General features: G+C 41.3%; 1 protein-coding gene across 3 annotated transcripts in view; it reads left to right on the forward strand.

Moving 5' to 3' along the window:
• LOC110530370 (contactin-associated protein-like 2) overlaps positions 1-18,498 on the forward strand; it is a 74,440-nt gene that overhangs the window by 11,534 nt on the left and 44,408 nt on the right. For all 3 annotated transcript variants that reach the window (XM_036985997.1, XM_021613365.2, XM_036985996.1), the window contains 2 exons: positions 16,903-17,013; positions 17,175-17,368. In XM_036985997.1, coding sequence (XP_036841892.1) covers positions 16,903-17,013; positions 17,175-17,368 — 305 coding nt within the window. The remainder of the gene's footprint in view (positions 1-16,902; positions 17,014-17,174; positions 17,369-18,498) is intronic.

Raw genomic sequence — 18,498 nt, forward strand, 5'->3', positions numbered from 1 at the left:
CTGCATGTTAGGCCGAAGTTATACAGTAGCAGGATAATTTAATCAATGGCTACATGCATAGCATAACAAACAATATAAAGCTAACAAAAGTAGCAAGCATAGCCATAAATTAAGCCTAATTAGCATATCAAAAGGCAATGCACAGAAAGTGCAAAACTTATAAGCATGTGTCTATTAACACTACAAGTACCAAAGAGAACAGAACAGTCAATTGAAAATAACTGTTTGACTGAGCCGTTAGCATTTCACAGCCATTTTTGGCCGAAATCAACTAAACAAAACAAACAATAGTGAGAGAGTCCTCTTTTATAAGATGAAAGGCTTGTACTCACATTTCGATGACACGTACTGGTTGTTCTTTGTGAGAGTTGTTTGTCGCGCTCAACTACTCAGCTCTGTCTGGGTGAAGGACCCGGATTGAAAAGAGGCACCTTCGAACATGCCCGTATAAATACCTTGCCATAGAGTTTTATAGAGTGCCCTCTGTCATCCTGTGACTATAGAGATGGTTAAGGGCACACCTGCCACGATGCCCTCCCCCACATCCATGTCACAGAGCGAGGAATTCTGTACAAAGATTAAAAACCAACCGGCAGTTCATTTTGGCTTTACAAGTATAAATAATCAACAATAACCAGACAACCAGTAATACATACCCAGATAGTGGCTAGGTCAACTTATTTTTTAACTAGGCAATCATACAATCATAAATATGCAAAGTATTTTAATTATTATCTTTGATGAAATGATATGTGACTTGAAGTCCTAAGTATTTATGATTGTCTGAGTAGAGCAAAGTGTTGTCTGGTCTGGTATTGCTTAGAACTGTTGACCCAACTCGAGGTGTCTGTCAAGAACCGGTGTCTTATGTTCTGGTCTGGTTGAGATGTTCCCCTCATTAAACAGTAACTCGTATAGTCTGGTAGTTGTGCCATTTTAGTTAAACCTAGTCGGCAGGTGTTACAACTAGAGGTCGACCGATTATGACTTTTCAAAGCCGATACTGATTATTGGAGGACCAAAAAAGCTGATACCGATTTAATCGGCCAATTTTAATATATATATAGATATATATATTTTTTAAAGTTTTTGTAATAAAGACAATTACAACAATACTGAATTAACACGTATTTTAACTTAATATAATACATCAATTTAGTCTCAAGTAGATAAAACATGTTCAATTTGGTTTAAATAATGCAAAAACTAAGTGTTGGAGAAGAACGTAAAAGTGCAATATGTGCTATGTAAGAAAGCTAACGTTTCAGTTCCTTGCTCAGAACATGAGAACATATGAAAGCTGGTGGTTCCTTTTAACATGAGTCTTCAATATTCCCAGGTAAGAAGCTTTAGGTTGTAGTTATTATAGGAATTATAGGACTATTTCCCTCTACCATTTGTATTTCATTAACCTTTGACTATTGGATGTTCTTATTGGCACTTTAGTATTGCCAGTGTAACAGTATAGCTTCCGTCCCTCTCCTCGCTCCTCCCTGGGCTCGAACCAGCAACACAACGACAACAGCCACCACATCGAAGCAGCGTTACCCATGCAGAGCAAGGGAAACAATCACCCCAAGGCTCAGAGCGAGTGAAGTTTGAAACGCTATTAGCGCGCGCTAACTAGCCAGCCATTTCACTTCGGTCACACCAGCCTCATCTCGGGAGTTGATAGGTTTGAAGTCATAAACAGCGCAATGCTTGACGCACAACGAAGAGCTGCTGGCAAAACGCAGGAAAGTGCTGTTTGAATGAATGTTTGCGTGGCTGCTTCTGCCTACCATCGCTCAGTCAGATACTTAGATATTGAATGCTTGTATGCTCAGTCAGATTTATAGTTAACTAGTGATTATGATTGGTTTTTATAAGATAAGTTTAATGCTAGCTAGCAACTTACCTTGGCTTACTGCATTTGCGTAACAGGCAGTCTCCTTGTGGAGTGCAACGAGAGAGAGGCAGGTCGTCATTGCGTTGGACTAGTAAACTGTAAGGTTGCAAGATTGGATCCCCCGAGCTGACAAGGTGAAAAGCTGTCTTTCTCCCCTGAACGAGGCAGTTAACCCACCGTTCCTAGGCCGTCATTGAAAATAAGAATGTGTTCTTAACTGACTTGCCTAGTTAAATAAAGATTAAATAAAAGGTGTACAATTTTTATATATATTAGTTTGTTTTCTAAATCGGCGCACAAAAATACAAATTTTCCGATTGTTATGAAAACTTGAAATCGGCCCTAATTAATCGCTCATTCTGATTAATCGGTCGACCTCTAGTTACAACAATATACTAGTCATGTTGTCCACAAAGACACTTAAGTAAATACTACAGAATCCTAGTAATGTCCGGAAAAGCACTATAGTAAATACTACTGTATACTACAGTCATGTCCTCAAAACACTACATTGAATACTACACTATACAGTTCTACAGTCATGCCCATTAAACACTATAGTGAATATTAAAGTATACTAGTTATATCATAGTAAGCGTTACACGATTGAGGGATACTACAGTGGGTAGTATAGAATTAAATAGGATACTACAGCATTCTAAGGTAAGTACTACCCATGAGCAAGGGATAGTACAGTGTGTAGTTTGGGATTCTACAGTATACTACAGTTTTCTACAGAATCCTATAGTAAGTACTATAGTATTCTATAGTAAACTGAAGTATTTTTTATGTGGGCGAGAGAGCGGTCTGATTAACATGCCACACTTCTCAGTGTATTAGCGACTGTAGCGACTCTACCATTGTCACTGACCTTGGCGCAGCAAAAAGACATGGGTCATCAACAAATTAAAGGAGCATTACATGGTGGACCCAATTCATTAGCCTATCCCCATCAACATTGTCTTGAATATTTAGGAGTCTTCCGGTTTTAAATTGCTTCATAAAATGAAGAAATGTTGTCTATAAGCCTTAGGCGTAGCTTGATGATAGCTAGTGGGCGTGTGGCTATAGTCACCATTAACCACATTACTTCTAATGTTTTGTGTAGATAGATATGGTAATATAGGCCTAGTTCCATGTGATGTAAATAGAATAAACTGCCTATTCTCCACTAAAACAAAACTCAGCAGCTCATGCACTGTTAGACAAGAAATTACCAATAAGGAAAACGAGCTGATGTACAGAATATCCAGTGGCCATTTTGAAACATCAGCTCCCCTGTAGTCATCGTGCTCAATTAATTTGTTTTCATGTAAGCTCAATGTTTGTTAATGTTGTGCTACTATAGCCACAAGGCTGCTGGAATTATTGTCCCTATGTTTAAGGAAAATGTGTACTGCCAGTCCTAGACATGAGATGAGAGTGGGCCTTGCTGCTGCTGATATTGAAGGTCTTCGTTGTGCTCTTAGCAGAAATGAGGCTATCACAGGAGACTGCACTTAGGCTCTGTTGCCAAATCAATAACATTGGACTGTCTACATCAGAGATGGGGAGATCTGGGCTCAGCCCACAGCTACAGTAGATGAACAGCAGTCTGAGAAATGAGCTGTCAGCATCTAAGCCATGCCTTTATGCGCCAAGGAATTCATCTGGTTCACTTAATGTATGTTCAACCATCTGGGACAATCTCACTACAACAGACGGTCATGATACAAGGTGTGTGTGTGTGTGTGTGTGTGTGTGTGTAGGTGGGTGTGCATACAGCACAATATTTGCTCACAGATGATGAGTAAAACTCAGTCAACACCCGGTGTATGACCTAATCTGGTGTATAGAAAACTTTTGGAATGCCAAAGCTACAGTATTGTGATGAAGTTCTTCCACGTTCAAGTTCTGCTCTCAAAACATTGTTGACAAAATCTGTCTTGGAAAGCAGTGGGGTATTTTCTATAACATGGCAGTGTGTTTCAACATTTTCATCCACAAATAATTATTAGGTTTCTTGGGTCTTAGAAAGTGTTTGTTGTCTGGATATCTTTATTCTGTTGTGAGGGGCTACACATTCCATCTCCACCTGTCAAAATACAAAGAGGAAATTATGTGTTTGTTCTTTTGCATTTCTATCAAACAAAAAGCATTCCTTCTTTGTCAGTCTGGGCAGACACTTTGATGGAGGCAATTGTCTGTTAAATGTTAATTGAGGCAAATGAAGGGAAAGTAACAAACAATCAATATAACTCCTTAGGCACTCAGTGGTCCAGCAACATTCTTACTGTAGGTGATTCAGATGTCCACAATCACATTGGTCCTTGTCTAGTGTCATAAACCACGTTTCCATCCAGTTTTTATGTGAGTAAACTCATATCGAATAAAATAAATATATTTTATAAATGCCGACACGTTTGTTGGACATGGTGGGATCTTTTTGTGTCAGTCAAATTAAGTATACAAGAAATGGTGGTGGAAACGCCGCTATGTGCAAATATTGATATAATAACCATCATATCGAAGTAAACTTGGAGTCACGCGATGATATTGTGTGTGGTCCTCCCACTATGACTCGGGAAACCATACAGTTTATTAGGCCACAGATGAAATATCTTATGAACTTCACAGGGTGGTGAAAGTGCACAGCGATCTTGATGCTCCTTTCCAATAAATATTGAGGGTCTTATTCTGGAGACATGATGATCGAGGTTTGACTGCCTTTTGACAAATAAAAATATTCTCATCATGTAGACTACCCTACCCGCACTGTATCTGCTATACCCGCACTGTATCTGCTATACCCGCACTGTATCTGCTATACCCGCACTGTATCTGCTATACCCGCACTGTATCTGCTATACCCGCACTGTATCTGCTGGCTAGAGCGCACACGCCTAAACCAGCCACATCTGCTGTAAACGCAACAGTTTTTGTGACTTAACTATCGGTAAGAGTGACCGCATTTCAGCCGTGCGTAATTTCCATGCAAAGGAAACGCGTTGAAATTTAGATTTTTATTTGGTAAATGAAAAATTAAGCAAAAAAGTACATTTGTATGCACTACATCACGCAAAGCCTTTTATCCAAGTCAATTTGATATTGGATATATTGGATATATTGACACTATTCTCGCATTATTTACCAAGCAGTTGCCAAGCAGTTGGTTTGTTGTTTAGGGAAACCTCAGGAATGTAGACAGCGGAGTTATTCAGATAGCATCTCTATAACAAATTTGGTGGGAGGTAGCCACATCGCTAAAATCTGAATCTGCATGTCATAGTTTGTTAGTAAAGGAGCAGTGAAACCTTTCCTTAAGTCTTTAACGTTGCTTTTGAGGTCTATTAAATGTATCTGGCTTATGGCTACAGATTCAAGAGTGATAATTAACTTTTGGAAATGATGTTGACCTCTGCAGCTCCAATTAAACATGAGTGCATGGTGCATGTTGATTTGGAGGCCTGTAGTTAATGAGATTGTAGAGTGTGCAGTGAGTTTTGAAATGCAGCCCCGAATTCTTACCGTTGACCTCTGTAGCCAAGCAATATTGAGCCATTAGCAAAAGTTACACTAGGAGTCTGTTAGTCTCTTAGACAATAAGATGGCGCCTGAGAAGAAGGCAGACGTTTTACGTGCCCCCAACAGTGCCTTTTGTTTGTTTAAAAAAAATGTATTATTTTTTTATCTTATTTTATGGAATATCCGAAACATACAATATACTTGCAGTGAAGCCGCTCAACAACTACACCATAACAGACTCCCATTCAGAGCGACACACAGAAGCATCCAGGGTCAATGCCCTGCTCAAGGGCACGTTGACAGATCTCCCACCAGGCCAAAAAACGTGAACCCGAACCCTCCGAGATCCCCCCACAGTTCCCAAATAGCTGTCCCTCAACTATTTGAGACCCCTCCTACAGTCCCCCCAATAATACAAAATACAAATAAAAAATACAAATAATTCCATTCCCCACCCCCAAGAACCCCCAATGCACCAACAACCAAGAGAATGAACCCCCACCCCCAAGAACCCCCAATGCACCAACAACCAAGAGAATGAACCCCCACCCCCAAGAACCCCCAATGCACCAACAACCAAGAGAATGAACCCCCACCCCCAAGAACCCCCAATGCACCAACAACCAAGAGAATGAACCCCCACCCCCAAGAACCCCCAATGCACCAACAACCAAGAGAATGAACCCCCACCCCCAAGAACCCCCAATGCACCAACAACCAAGAGAATGAACCCCCACCCCCAAGAACCCCCAATGCACCAACAACCAAGAGAATGAACCCCCACCCCCAAGAACCCCCAATGCACCAACAACCAAGAGAATGAACTAAAGACAAGATAGAAAAAGACACAAGAAAGGACAACCAAAATCATAACAACAATGCCAATTTGTATAATTTTGTGTGCATTTCCGGCACTATTACATGTATATGTGTTCTTGTATGCGTTTATTAGAATGATAGTGTGTGTATATATGCAAGGGTTCAAACACCTGCACGGCATCAGCCTCAGGCAACCCGGCATTAGCTGTAAAAACACTGCCCATCAGTGTCATTCAAATATACTTTTAATTCTGTTTTATTGTGATTTTTTTTACTTTTATCTTTGACCATCTCCCGCACAGCAACTCCACTCCCACTTGTCTCCAATTCCACATCCCAACCCTCAGCTTCCCTCAGCCCATCCCACCTATCTCTGCTGGCCACCCTCTTCGGATTTCTACGTAACATATATCTTTCAACTATGCTTTGATGTTTAACGTACAATTTCAATCTATCTAATCATTGGATTAGATTGAAATTGTACGTTAAACATCACAGCATCCACAGATCACAGAATCCACAGATTGCGAGTTGATGATAAATACTTTTACTAAGAGTATTAGTATATTAGTAATTGACTGACCCGGTCTCTCCAGATCTCATAAAAGGAATATTTATAGGGTCAATTATAGATCAATGCTATGCATTTTCAGCCATTCCTGAACCTGAGATCTTCATTCAGTGGGAGAGGATAAGACTGAAAAGAGAACATCTGCCTAAAATATTTTAGCTTCCTCTTTTTAAAATGTAATTTGGAGAATCATTGAGGATTCCGTCTACAGTAACGAGTTTCTGCAAATTCTTTTGTTATCATTCCTGTACTGGAGATTCAGGAAGAATTTAGCATTTTTCTCCATATTTCATCCAGTTTGCTTTATTTTTGTAATAGATTACATTAGATCATTCTTGAATAAGTTCCTCACGTTCTTTTTGTTTTTCCTCTAACTTATTTTGCATCTCTGTAGTATTTTTTTTATTGCTATCTACCTGTACCATTAGTTCATTGATTTCCCTTGTTAGTCTCTTTAGCCAGGAACTGCTTTTTTATTATTGATGAATATTGAATTGAATGACCCCTGAAGGTACATTTTTAAAGGTATCCCAAACAATAAGGGGATTTCCTGAACCTATATTATACTGGAAAAATTCAGTTATAAATTATTTTGTCTTAGTTAAAAATAAATTGTCCTCCAGTAAACTTTGATAAAATGTCCAATATCGCCGTCCACTTGGAAACTCTATAAGAGTTATGTGAATGCCAATTAGATGAGCCGATCGCATTCTGTCTCCTATTAAAACTCTTTTAACCTTTGATGCAAGAAAGAGGCGAAAAGGTAGTCAAGACGACTAGCTTGATTAAGTCTCCTCCATGTATATCTCACTTGGTTGGGATTTTTTAGTCTCCAAATATCCACTATTTCTAATGTGTCCATAATATTTGTGAGTTCCTTAAGGGCACTGTGATGGTAGTTTGTTGAGTGATTACTGTCATTGAGGTACTTAACACTGTGTTATAGTCTCCTACCATAATTATATGATAATTCATTTGTTGCCTGTAAGTTCAATAAACTTGTATAAATGTTTTCGAAGAATTATGGATCATCCTGATTTGGACCATATAGATTAATGAGCCAAATCTCTTTTTGTCCACTGTCATATTCAAAAAGATCCACCTTTCTTACGAATCACTCCTGACTATTTGCACACTGGGATCAAAATTATTGTTAATTAATATCATCACACCTTTTGAGTTCCTTTGTCCATGACAGAAAATTATTTCACCACCCCATTCCTTTTTCCACACAACTTCATCTACGGATGTAGAGTGAGTTTCATGAAAACAGTATGTTATATTCCTTTTCCTTTAGCCACGTAAAGACTGATCTTCTTTTTTAATAATCCGCTAAAAAACAGTTCTCGACAATAGAGAGAGTGAGAGAAGATTGCGAGATCAGGTGTGTGTGTGTGTGTGTGTGTGTGTATATAAGTCCATATGTGTAAGCAAACTTGTAATTGAGTACATGTGTGTTCATATTCACTTCATGATGTTCAGATATTTTTATAGTTCCCATACTTTCTTTTTTTGTAACTTGAATTCCCTGTAGAATTTAGTACAGCCATGGTGTTATGGAGCTGTCTCGGAATAGCTGTCCATCTATAAAGAGTTTGTCCACAATGATAAAGGCACACTTAACCTTCTCCCTCTGTTGCCTTTGTACCGGACACAGTCTCTTATGATGTTTGTTTATCTCCCTTGGAAATTGGTAATTGAGACCGAATTTGGTCCCGGTCTTTAAGCTCCCTTCCCCTCCTTTTGATCAGCTCCTTTTGTTGGTAGTGTTCAAATTTTGCGATGATCGTTTGGAGACCCTTGGTCTTGTCGCTCCAAGTGTGTGTACTCAGTAGAAAGCCACCTTCTTTACAGTCTTTTTACGAAGTTTCAAGGCAGATTGCATGAATTCTCTGATCGCGCCCTCTGGACTATTGGATGCGTCCTCAGGAATCACAGAAAAAAATATATTTTCACGCATGCTACGACTTTGTATGTCTAGTAGCGACTTCTTAAAGGCATGTTTTCCTTGAGGAGACAATCCATGTTGGAATCGTTGATTTTTACCTTGGCTGTGAGTGCCTTGTTCTCTGCTTGGAGAATGAGAATTTCACTCTGGCTAAACTCAAAACTCCCACTCAACCCTGCTACCTCCTCACACAACTTTTCCAGTGTTGCATGGATTCCAGCCAGAGCACTAGCCTCTACATCAATGGTAAGTAAATTGTCCATGTCTGTAGATTAAACTGGATTTCTTTTTTTGGGGGGGGGGGGGGTTAAAGTTATTTTGTGAGGTAGTCGGATCTTTCCATGATGGGAGTATGTTATTCCCCCATAGCGTAAAGCTGTTGGTACTCGTCGATATCCCTCTGGATCTCCTTAGTATCCAGGTTGGCTCTTTACTGCAAACAGTTGTTTTACGAAAAGATAACGAGTCTTTCTCATGACGACGACAGGTGTCTGTAGTACAGCCAGCTAGCCCTCCCGGTATCCACGCAAAAAATGGAACACAAACTTGCAGTCCCAGACGTAAAGGATAACCGAGCCGTGGAATCCTTAGCAGCAAAAATCATTTTAATGAAAAATATTTAATATAAACAACAAACCAAGTGTAGACAGTACAATGTTCTGTTGCGCGCTCTGATTATGTATGCTGTGTGATGATGTCACCTTGTGTTTCTTGGCACACTTTATTTGCGTTGTTTAACTTATTTGTTTACTTATTTTGTACATAATGTTGCCGCTACTGTCTCTTAAGACTGAAAATAACTTCTGGACATGAGGACTGCAATTACTCACCACAGACTGGCAGAATCCTTTTTTTCCTTTACCTTCTTCATGCACCCATCCCATTAGCGGGATCATTTACGTCAACATCAGCTGGATTGCAGCGCGCCAAATTCTAATTAAATTACAAAAAATATTTAATTTTCATGAATTCACAAGTGCAATATAGCAAAACACAGCTTAGCTTGTTGTTAATCCACCTGGTGTGTCAGATTTCAATAAAGCTTTTCGGCGAAAGCTATCCAAGCATTTATGTAAGAACATCTCTCTCAGTAGACAAAATATTACAAACAGTTAGCCGCCAAGTAGATTGGTCACGAAAAGCAATAAATTAAATTGCTTACCTTTGATGATCTTCAGATGTTTGCACTCACGAGACTCCCAGTTACACAATAAATGTTCCTTTTTATTCCATAAAGATTATTTTTATATCCAAAATACCTCAATTTGTTTGGCACGTTATGTTCAGAAATCCACAGGCTCGAGTGGTCACGACATCGCAGACACAAATTCCAAATAGTATCTGTAATGTTCAAAGAAACATGTCAAACTTTTTTTTAAATTCAATTCTCAGGTTGTTTTTTCAATATATAATCGATTATACACTGCTCAAAAAAATAAAGGGAAAACTAAAATAACACATCTGAATGAATGAATGAAATATTCTTATTAAATACTTTTTTCTTTACATAGTTGAATGTGCTGACAACAAAATCACACAAATTATTAATGGAAATCAAATTTATCAACCCATGGAGGTCTGGATTTGGAGTCACACAAAATTAAAGTGGAAACCACACTACAGGCTGATCCAACTTTTATGTAATGTCCTTAAAACAAGTCAAAATGAGGCTCAGTAGTGTGTGTGGCCTCCACGTGCCTGTATGACCTCCCTATAACGCCTGGGCATGCTCCTGATGAGGTGGCGGATGGTCTCCTGAGGGATCTCCTCCCAGACCTGGACTAAAGCAGCCGCCAACTCCTGGACAGTCTGTGGTGCAACGTGGCGTTGGTGGATGGAGCGAGACCTGATGTCCCAGATGTGCTCAATTGGATTCAGGTCTGGGGAACGGGCGGGCCAGTCCATAGCATCAATGCCTTCCTCTTGCAGGAACTGCTGACACACTCAAGCCACATGAGGTCTAGCATTGTCTTGCATTAGGAAGAACCCAGGGCCATCCGTACCAGCATATGGTCTCACAAGGGGTCTGAGGATCTCATCTTGGTACCTAATGGCAGTCAGGCTACCTCTGGCGAGCACATGGAGGGCTGTGCGGCCCCCCAAAGAAATGCCACCCCACCCCATGACTGACTCACCGCCAAACCGGTCATGCTGGAGGATGTTGCAGGCAGCAGAACGTTCTCCACGGCGTCTCCAGACTCTGTCACGTCTGTCACATGTGCTCAGTGTGAACCTGCTTTCATATGTGAAGAGCACAGGGCGCCAGTGGCGAATTTGCCAATCTTGGTGTTCTCTGGCAAATGCCAAACGTCCTGCACGGTGTTGGGCTGTAAGCACAACCCCCACCTGTGGACGTCGGGCCCTCATACCACCCTTATGGAGTCTGTTTCTGACCGTTTGAGCAGACACATGCACATTTGTGGCCTGCTGGAGGTAATTTTGCAGGGCTCTGGCAGTGATCCTCCTGCTCCTCCTTGCACAAAGGCGGAGGTAGCGGTCCTGCTGCTGGATTGTTGCCCTCCTACGGCCTCCTCCACGTCTCCTGATGTACTGGCCCGTCTCCTGGTAGCGCCTCCATGCTCTGGACACTACGCTGACAGACACAGCAAACCTTCTTGCCACAGCTTGCATTGATGTGCCATCTTGGATGAGCTGCACTACCTGAGCCACTTGTGTGGGTTGTAGACTCCGTCTCATGCTACCACTAGAGTGAAAGCACCGCCAGCATTCAAAAGTGACCAAAACATCAGCCAGGAAGCATAGGAACTGAGAAGTGGTCTGTGGTTATCACCTGCAGAACCACTCCTTTATTGGGAGTGTCTTGCTAATTGCCTATAATTTCCACCTGTTGTCTATTCCATTTGCACAACAGCATGTGAAATTTATTGTCAATCAGTGTTGCTTCCTAAGTGGACAGTTTGATTTCACAGAAGTGTGATTGACTTGGAGTTACATTGTGTTGTTTAAGTGTTCCCTTTATTTTTTTGATTAGTGTATATCAACCCGGACTTTAACTTCGTCAATAGGAGAGAGAGACACAACAGCTGGGACACCCAGCTATACACTGACGCGATGTGATCTTTCTCGCTCGTTTTTTCAAAATAAAAGCCTGAAACAATGTCTAAAGACTTCACAATATGGGGAAGCCATAGGAAAAGGAATCTGGTTGATATCCCTGTAAATGGAGGCAAGGCATTCAATGGAACATGGAGCTTTCAAAATAGAGGCCACTTCCTGGTTGAATTTTCCTCAGGTTTTCTCCTGCAATATCAGTTCTGTTATACTCAGACAATATTTTGACAGATTTGGAAACTTTAGTGTTTTCTATCCTAATCTGACAATTTATATGCATATTCTAGATTCTGGGCCTAAGAAATTGGCAGTTAAATTTGGGTACGTTTTTCATCCAAAAATCTAAATACTGCCCCCTACACTCAACAGGTTAACGAGTCTGACGAGGCTGACACGAACGATATATACTGCTTTCTTGGGAACAGGCCCAGATCTCTGTGATTTGCGTGAAGAGGAGGCGGCGAAAAAGTGGCCGGAGGGCGGGCTGCCTTCTGAGAATTCCTAGACGATTGAATAAACCCCCACTTTCTTCCATTCTGCTAGCAAACGTGCAATCTTTTGACAATAAAATAGATCACCTACGCGGAAGATTAAACTACCAACATTCAAAACTGTAATATCTTATGCTTCACGGAGACGTGGCTGAATGACGATACTATCAACATACAGCTGGCTGGTTATACGGTGCACCGGCAGGATAGAACAGCGGCGTCTGGTAAGGCGAGGGGCGGCGGTCTATGTATTTTTGTAAATAACAGCTGGTGCATGGTATCTAAGGAAGTCTCGAGCTATTGCTCGCCTGAGGTAGAGTATCTCATGATAAATTATAGACCACACTACCTACCTAGAGAGTTTTCATCTGTATTTTTCTTAGCTGTTTACATACCACCACAGTCAGAGGCTGGCACTAAGACAGTATTGAATGAGCTGTATTCTGCCATAAGCAAACAAGAGAACGCTCACCCAGAGGCGGCGCTCCCAGTAGCCGGGGACTTTAATGCAGGGAAACTTAAATCCCTTTGACCAAATTTCTATCAGCATGTTAAATGTGCAACCAGAGGGAAAAAAACTGGACCACATTTACCCCACACACAGAGACGCATACAAAGCTCTCCCTCGACCTCCATTTGGCAAATCTTACCATAATTATATCCTCCTGATTCCGGCTTACAAGCAAAAATTAAAGTAGGAAGCACCAGTGACTAGGTCAATAAACATTTGTTCAGATGAAGCAGATGCTAAGCTACAGTACTGTTTTGCTAGCATACACCTGGAATATGTTCCGGGATTCCTCCAATGGCATTGAGGAATACACAACATCAGTAATTGGCTTCATCAATCAGTGCATCGATGACATCGTCCCCACAGTGACCGTATGTACTAGAAGTCGACCGATTAATCGGAATGAGCGATTAATTAGGGCCGATTTCAAGTTTTCATAACAATCGGAAATCGGTATTTTTGGGCTCCGATTTAAATATATATATTTATTTAATCTTTATTTAACTAGGCAAGTCAGTTAAGAACACATTCTTATTTTCAATGACTGCCTAGGAGCGGTGGGTTAACTGCCTCGTTCAGGGGCAGAAAGACAGATTTTCACCTTGTCAGCTCGAGGAATCCAATCTTGCTACTTTACAGTTAACTAGTCCAACGCAATGACGACCTGCCTCTCTCTCGTTGCACTCCACAAGGAGACTGCCTGTTACGCAAATGCAGTAAGCCAAGGTAAGTTGCTAGCTAGCATTAAACTTATTTTATAAAAAACAATCAATCATAAATCACTAGTTAATTACACATGGTTGATGATATTACTAGATATTATCTAGCGTGTCCTGTGTTGCATATAAATCTGACTGAGCATACAATATCTAAGTATCTGACTGAGCGGTGGTATGCAGAAGCAGGCACGTAAACATTCATTCAAACAGCACTTTCGTGCGTTTTGCCAGCAGCTCTTCGTTGTGCGTCAAGCATTACGCTGTTTATGACTTCAAACCTATCAACTCCCAAGATGAGGCTGGTGTGACCGAAGTGAAATGGCTGGCTAGTTAGCGCGCGCTAATAGCATTTCAAACTTCACTCGCTCGGAGCCTTGGGGTGATTGTTTCCCCTGCTCTGCATGGGTAATGCTGCTTCGATGTGGTGGCTGTTGTCGTTGTGTTGCTGGTTCGAGCCCAGGGAGGAGCGAGGAGAGGGACGGAAGCTATACTGTTACACTGGCAATACTAAAGTGCCAATAAGAACATCCAATAGTCAAAGGTTAATGAAATACAAATGGTATAGAGGGAAAGAGTCCTATAATAACTACAACCTAAAACTTCTTACCTGGGAATATTGAAGACTCATGTTAAAAGGAACCACCAGCTTTCATATGTTCTCATGTTCTGAGCAAGGAACTGAAACGTTAGCTTTCTTACATAGCACATATTGCATTTTTACGTTCTTCTCCAACACTTCTCCATCTACTTGAGGCTAAATTGATTTTATTGATAAGTGTTCATTCAGTATTGTTGTAATTGTCATTATTACAGCTTTTTTGGTCCTCCAACAATCAGTATCGGTATCGGCGTTGAAAACTCATAATCGGTCGGCCTCTATGTACATACCCCAACCAGAAGCCATGGATTACAGGCAACATCCACACTGAGCTAAAGGCTAGAGCTGCTACTTTCAGGGAGCGGGACTCTAACCTGGAAGCTTATAAGAAATCCCGCTATGCCTTCTGACAAACCATCAAACAGGCAAAGCATCAATACAGGACTAAGATCGAATCGTACTACACCAGCTCTAATGCTCGTCGGATGTGGCAGGGCTTGCAAACCATTACAGACTACAAAGGGAAGCACAGCTGAGAGCTGCCCAGTGACACGAGCCTACCAGACGAGCTAAACTACTTCTATGCTTGCTTCGAGGCAAATAACACTGAAACATGCATGGAACACCAGCTCTTCTGGAAGACTGTGTGATCACGCTATCCGCAGCCGATGTGAGTAAGACCTTTAAACAGGTCAACATTCACAAGGCTGCAGGGCCAGACGGATTACCAGGATGTGTACTGCGAGCATGCGCTGACCAACTGACAAGTGTCTTCATTGACATGTTCAACCTGTCCCTGACTGAGTCTGTAATACCTACATGTTTTAAGCAGACCACCATAGTCCCTGTGCCCAAGAACACTAAAGTGACCCTCCTAAACAACTACCGACCCGTAGCACTCACGTCTGTAGCAATGAAGTGCTTCGAAAGGCTGGTCATGGTTCACATCAACACCATTATCCCAGAAACGCTAGACTCACTCCAATTTGCATAGCGCCCCAACAGATCCACAGAGGATGAAATCTCTATTGCACTCCACACTGCCCTTTCCCACCTGGACAAAAGGAACACCTATGTGAGAATGCTATTCATTGACTACAGCTCAGCGAACAACACCATAGTGCCCTCAAAGCTCATCAATAAGCTAAGGACCCTGAGACTGAGACTAAACATCCCCCTCTGCAACTGGATCCTGGACTTCCTGACAGGCCGTTCCCAGGAGGTAAGGGTAGGTAACAACATATCCGCCACGCTAATCCTCAACACGGGGGCCCTTGGGGGTGCGTGCTCAGTCTCCTCCTGTACTCCCTGTTCACTCATGACTCCACGGCCAGGCACGACTCCAACACCATCATTAAGTTTGCCTGGTGACACAATAGTGGTAGGCCTGATCACCGACAACGACGATACAGCCTATATCGGAGACCTGGCCGTGTGATGCCAGGACAACAACCTCTCCCTCAACGTGATCAAGACAAAGGAGATGATTGTAGACTGCAGGAAAAAGAGGACCGAGCACATGCCCATTCTCATCGATGGGGCTGCAGTGGAGCAGGTTGAGAGCTTTTTAAGTTGGTGTCCACATCTCCAACAAACTTACATGGTCCAAGCACACCAAGTCAGTCATGAAGAGGGCTTAACAAAACATATTCCCCATCAGGAGACTGAAAAGATTTGGCATGGGTCCTCAGATCTTCAAAAGGTTCTACAGCTGCACCATCGATAGCATCCTGACTGGTTGCATCACTGCCTGGTATGGCAACTGCTCAGCCTCCGACCACAAGGCATTACAGAGGGTAGTGTGTACGGCCCAGTACATCACCGGGGCCAAGCTTCCTGCCATCGAGGACCTCTATTCCAGGCGGTGTCAGAGGAAGGCCTTAAAAATTGTCAGAGACTCAAGCCACCCTAGTCACAGACTGTTCTCTCTACTACCACAGGGCAAGTGGTACCGGAGCGCCTAGTCCAGGCGCAAGAGGCTTCTAAACACCTTCTAATCCCAAGCCATAAGACTCCTGAACACCTAATCAAAGGGCTACCCAGACTATTTGCATTGCCCCCCCCCCCCTTTACGCCGCTGCTTCTCTCTGTTGTTATCATCTATGCATAGTCACTTTAATAACTCTACCTACATGTACATATTACCTCAACTAACCGGTGCCCCCCACACATTGACTCTGTACTGGTACCTCCCTGTATATAGTCTCGATATTGTTATTTTACTGCTGCTCTTTAATTACTTGTTACTGTTATTTCTTATCCATATTTTTTTCAAACTGCATTGTTGGTTAGGGGCTCGTAAGTAAGCATTTCACTTTAATGTCTACAGCTGTTGTGACTAATAACATTTGATTTGATTTTGATTTGATCTTTGGAAAGTTATTCATCAAGATTGAGTGTGCCTACCAGGAACATGACAGGCTGAACGTTTGATTTATTTTTCAAAGCTATTCATGTATTGCTATTGACGTGTTCAATAATAACCAAACCAGACAGAAATTGGCCTTGCCAGTATTCATATTGTACTTATATGAATGGCCTTTGCTTCCAGTCATTACCACCACGGGCCTGCTATAGAAAAGGATGTGAATGGTAAGAGACATCACATGTGCTATTCTCTCCAAAAACCTGTCTATGGTAAGGAGCAGTAATGTAAAATGCAATTGTAAGGAAGAAAATAACTTAATCAAATACATTGTTAAAACACGCTGAAGTGTCATTTTATGGGACGATGACTCATTCCTCCTTTGTCTGTATCTTGTGTTTTGTGTTGCCCTCCAGGGAAATGTGATGAAGTGTTGGCCACACCACTCTCTCACACAGCTTTTACCAGCTCCTCAGTGTACTCTGGTGGATATGGGGCTGGATACGCAAAGCTCAACAGGAGAGGAGGTATTAACTAAAATAATTCAGAATGAAAGCGTAACATCTCAATATTTTTATCTTATGATTATTTTAAGCTGCAGTCTCATTCACTTCACTCACATATGTTTTGCCACGTAGAAGCAGAGGATACTAATGGTTGCTGGTTTGATTGTTTCTCTCATCTCCAGGTGCTGGAGGCTGGTCTCCGGGGGACACTGACCGTTACCAGTGGCTGCAGGTGGACCTGGGCACCAGGAAGCAAGTCACCTTCATTGCCACACAGGGCCGGTACAGCAGCTCTGATTGGACAACCCAGTACAGACTCCTCTACAGTGATACAGGAAAGAACTGGAGACCATATCGGCAAGATGGCGACATATGGGTGAGTGTGTTAGTTGTCATTCGTGTATCAGAAATGCCTACTTAATCAACAATCATTTCTAAATGTTTGTACTTTGTTAATATAATTATAGCCTAAAGTGAGCAATAGTAATGGCGTATTTTTGTAGGCACTAACGCCATGGTTTGTTGAACAAATCCTATGGGGAAATTTTGTTGTAGGGTTATTGGATAAATGCCGAAAATAAGGTCTGGGGTGAACACAGGTTTAGGAGGTTTTATACATTTTGTTCTATGAGATAATCTTCATCAGCTGACGTCACTTTTTGTAAATCTTTAAGCATTTACTGTATGTAATAAAAAAAGCACATAAAAGGCTTCATAATTAATGAAGGTCATGTTGACTGACTGATATTACCTCATAGAACAAAACATATAATATCTCCTAAGCCTGTGTTCATCTCAGACCTTATTTTCGGGCATTTATCCCAAAACCCTATTCTTTCCCCATTCATTTTCCCCATAGCAATTGCTGAACGAACCAGAAGTAATTCATTTCCGTTTTCTTAGGATTACAAACCTTTTGGTTGTGCACCTGTTATACCCCTGAAAGGGGTAAATAAATCACACAGAGATGTAGCTTCAGCTTCAAGTCACTTGTAATGAGTGTTTTTCATATAAAATCATGAACCATTTACATAGGTACAATATATAATTTTTTACAAATGCACAAAACATTATCTTTAAATTACATAACTGTTACAATTGTTCAATAAACCAATATTGTCTCATTTATACTTTGCAATGGCTTGAATAATCCTTTATTATCGCTCTTTAAATTGATAATGAAATGCATCACGCATTCTACTATTTATTATCCGGCAGGGGCGGCAGGGTAGCCTAGTGGTTAGAGCGTTAGATAGACTAGTAACCGTAAGGTTGCAAGTTCAAACCCCCAGGCAGTTAACCCACTGTTCCTAGGCCATCATTGAAAATAAGAATTTGTTCTTAACTGACTTGCCTAGTTAAATAAAGGTTAAAAAAATAAATTATCCTTGTATATACTGTTCCTATATTTATTAGATTCTGTATGGATTCATTCCCATCAGCATGCAAATTCCTCCTAATAACAAAAACATGTATAACCTTGAATGAATTCATATTTAGTGCTTT

The sequence above is a fragment of the Oncorhynchus mykiss genome, chromosome 8 (assembly GCF_013265735.2).
Source record: "Oncorhynchus mykiss isolate Arlee chromosome 8, USDA_OmykA_1.1, whole genome shotgun sequence".
Taxonomy (NCBI): domain Eukaryota; kingdom Metazoa; phylum Chordata; class Actinopteri; order Salmoniformes; family Salmonidae; genus Oncorhynchus; species Oncorhynchus mykiss.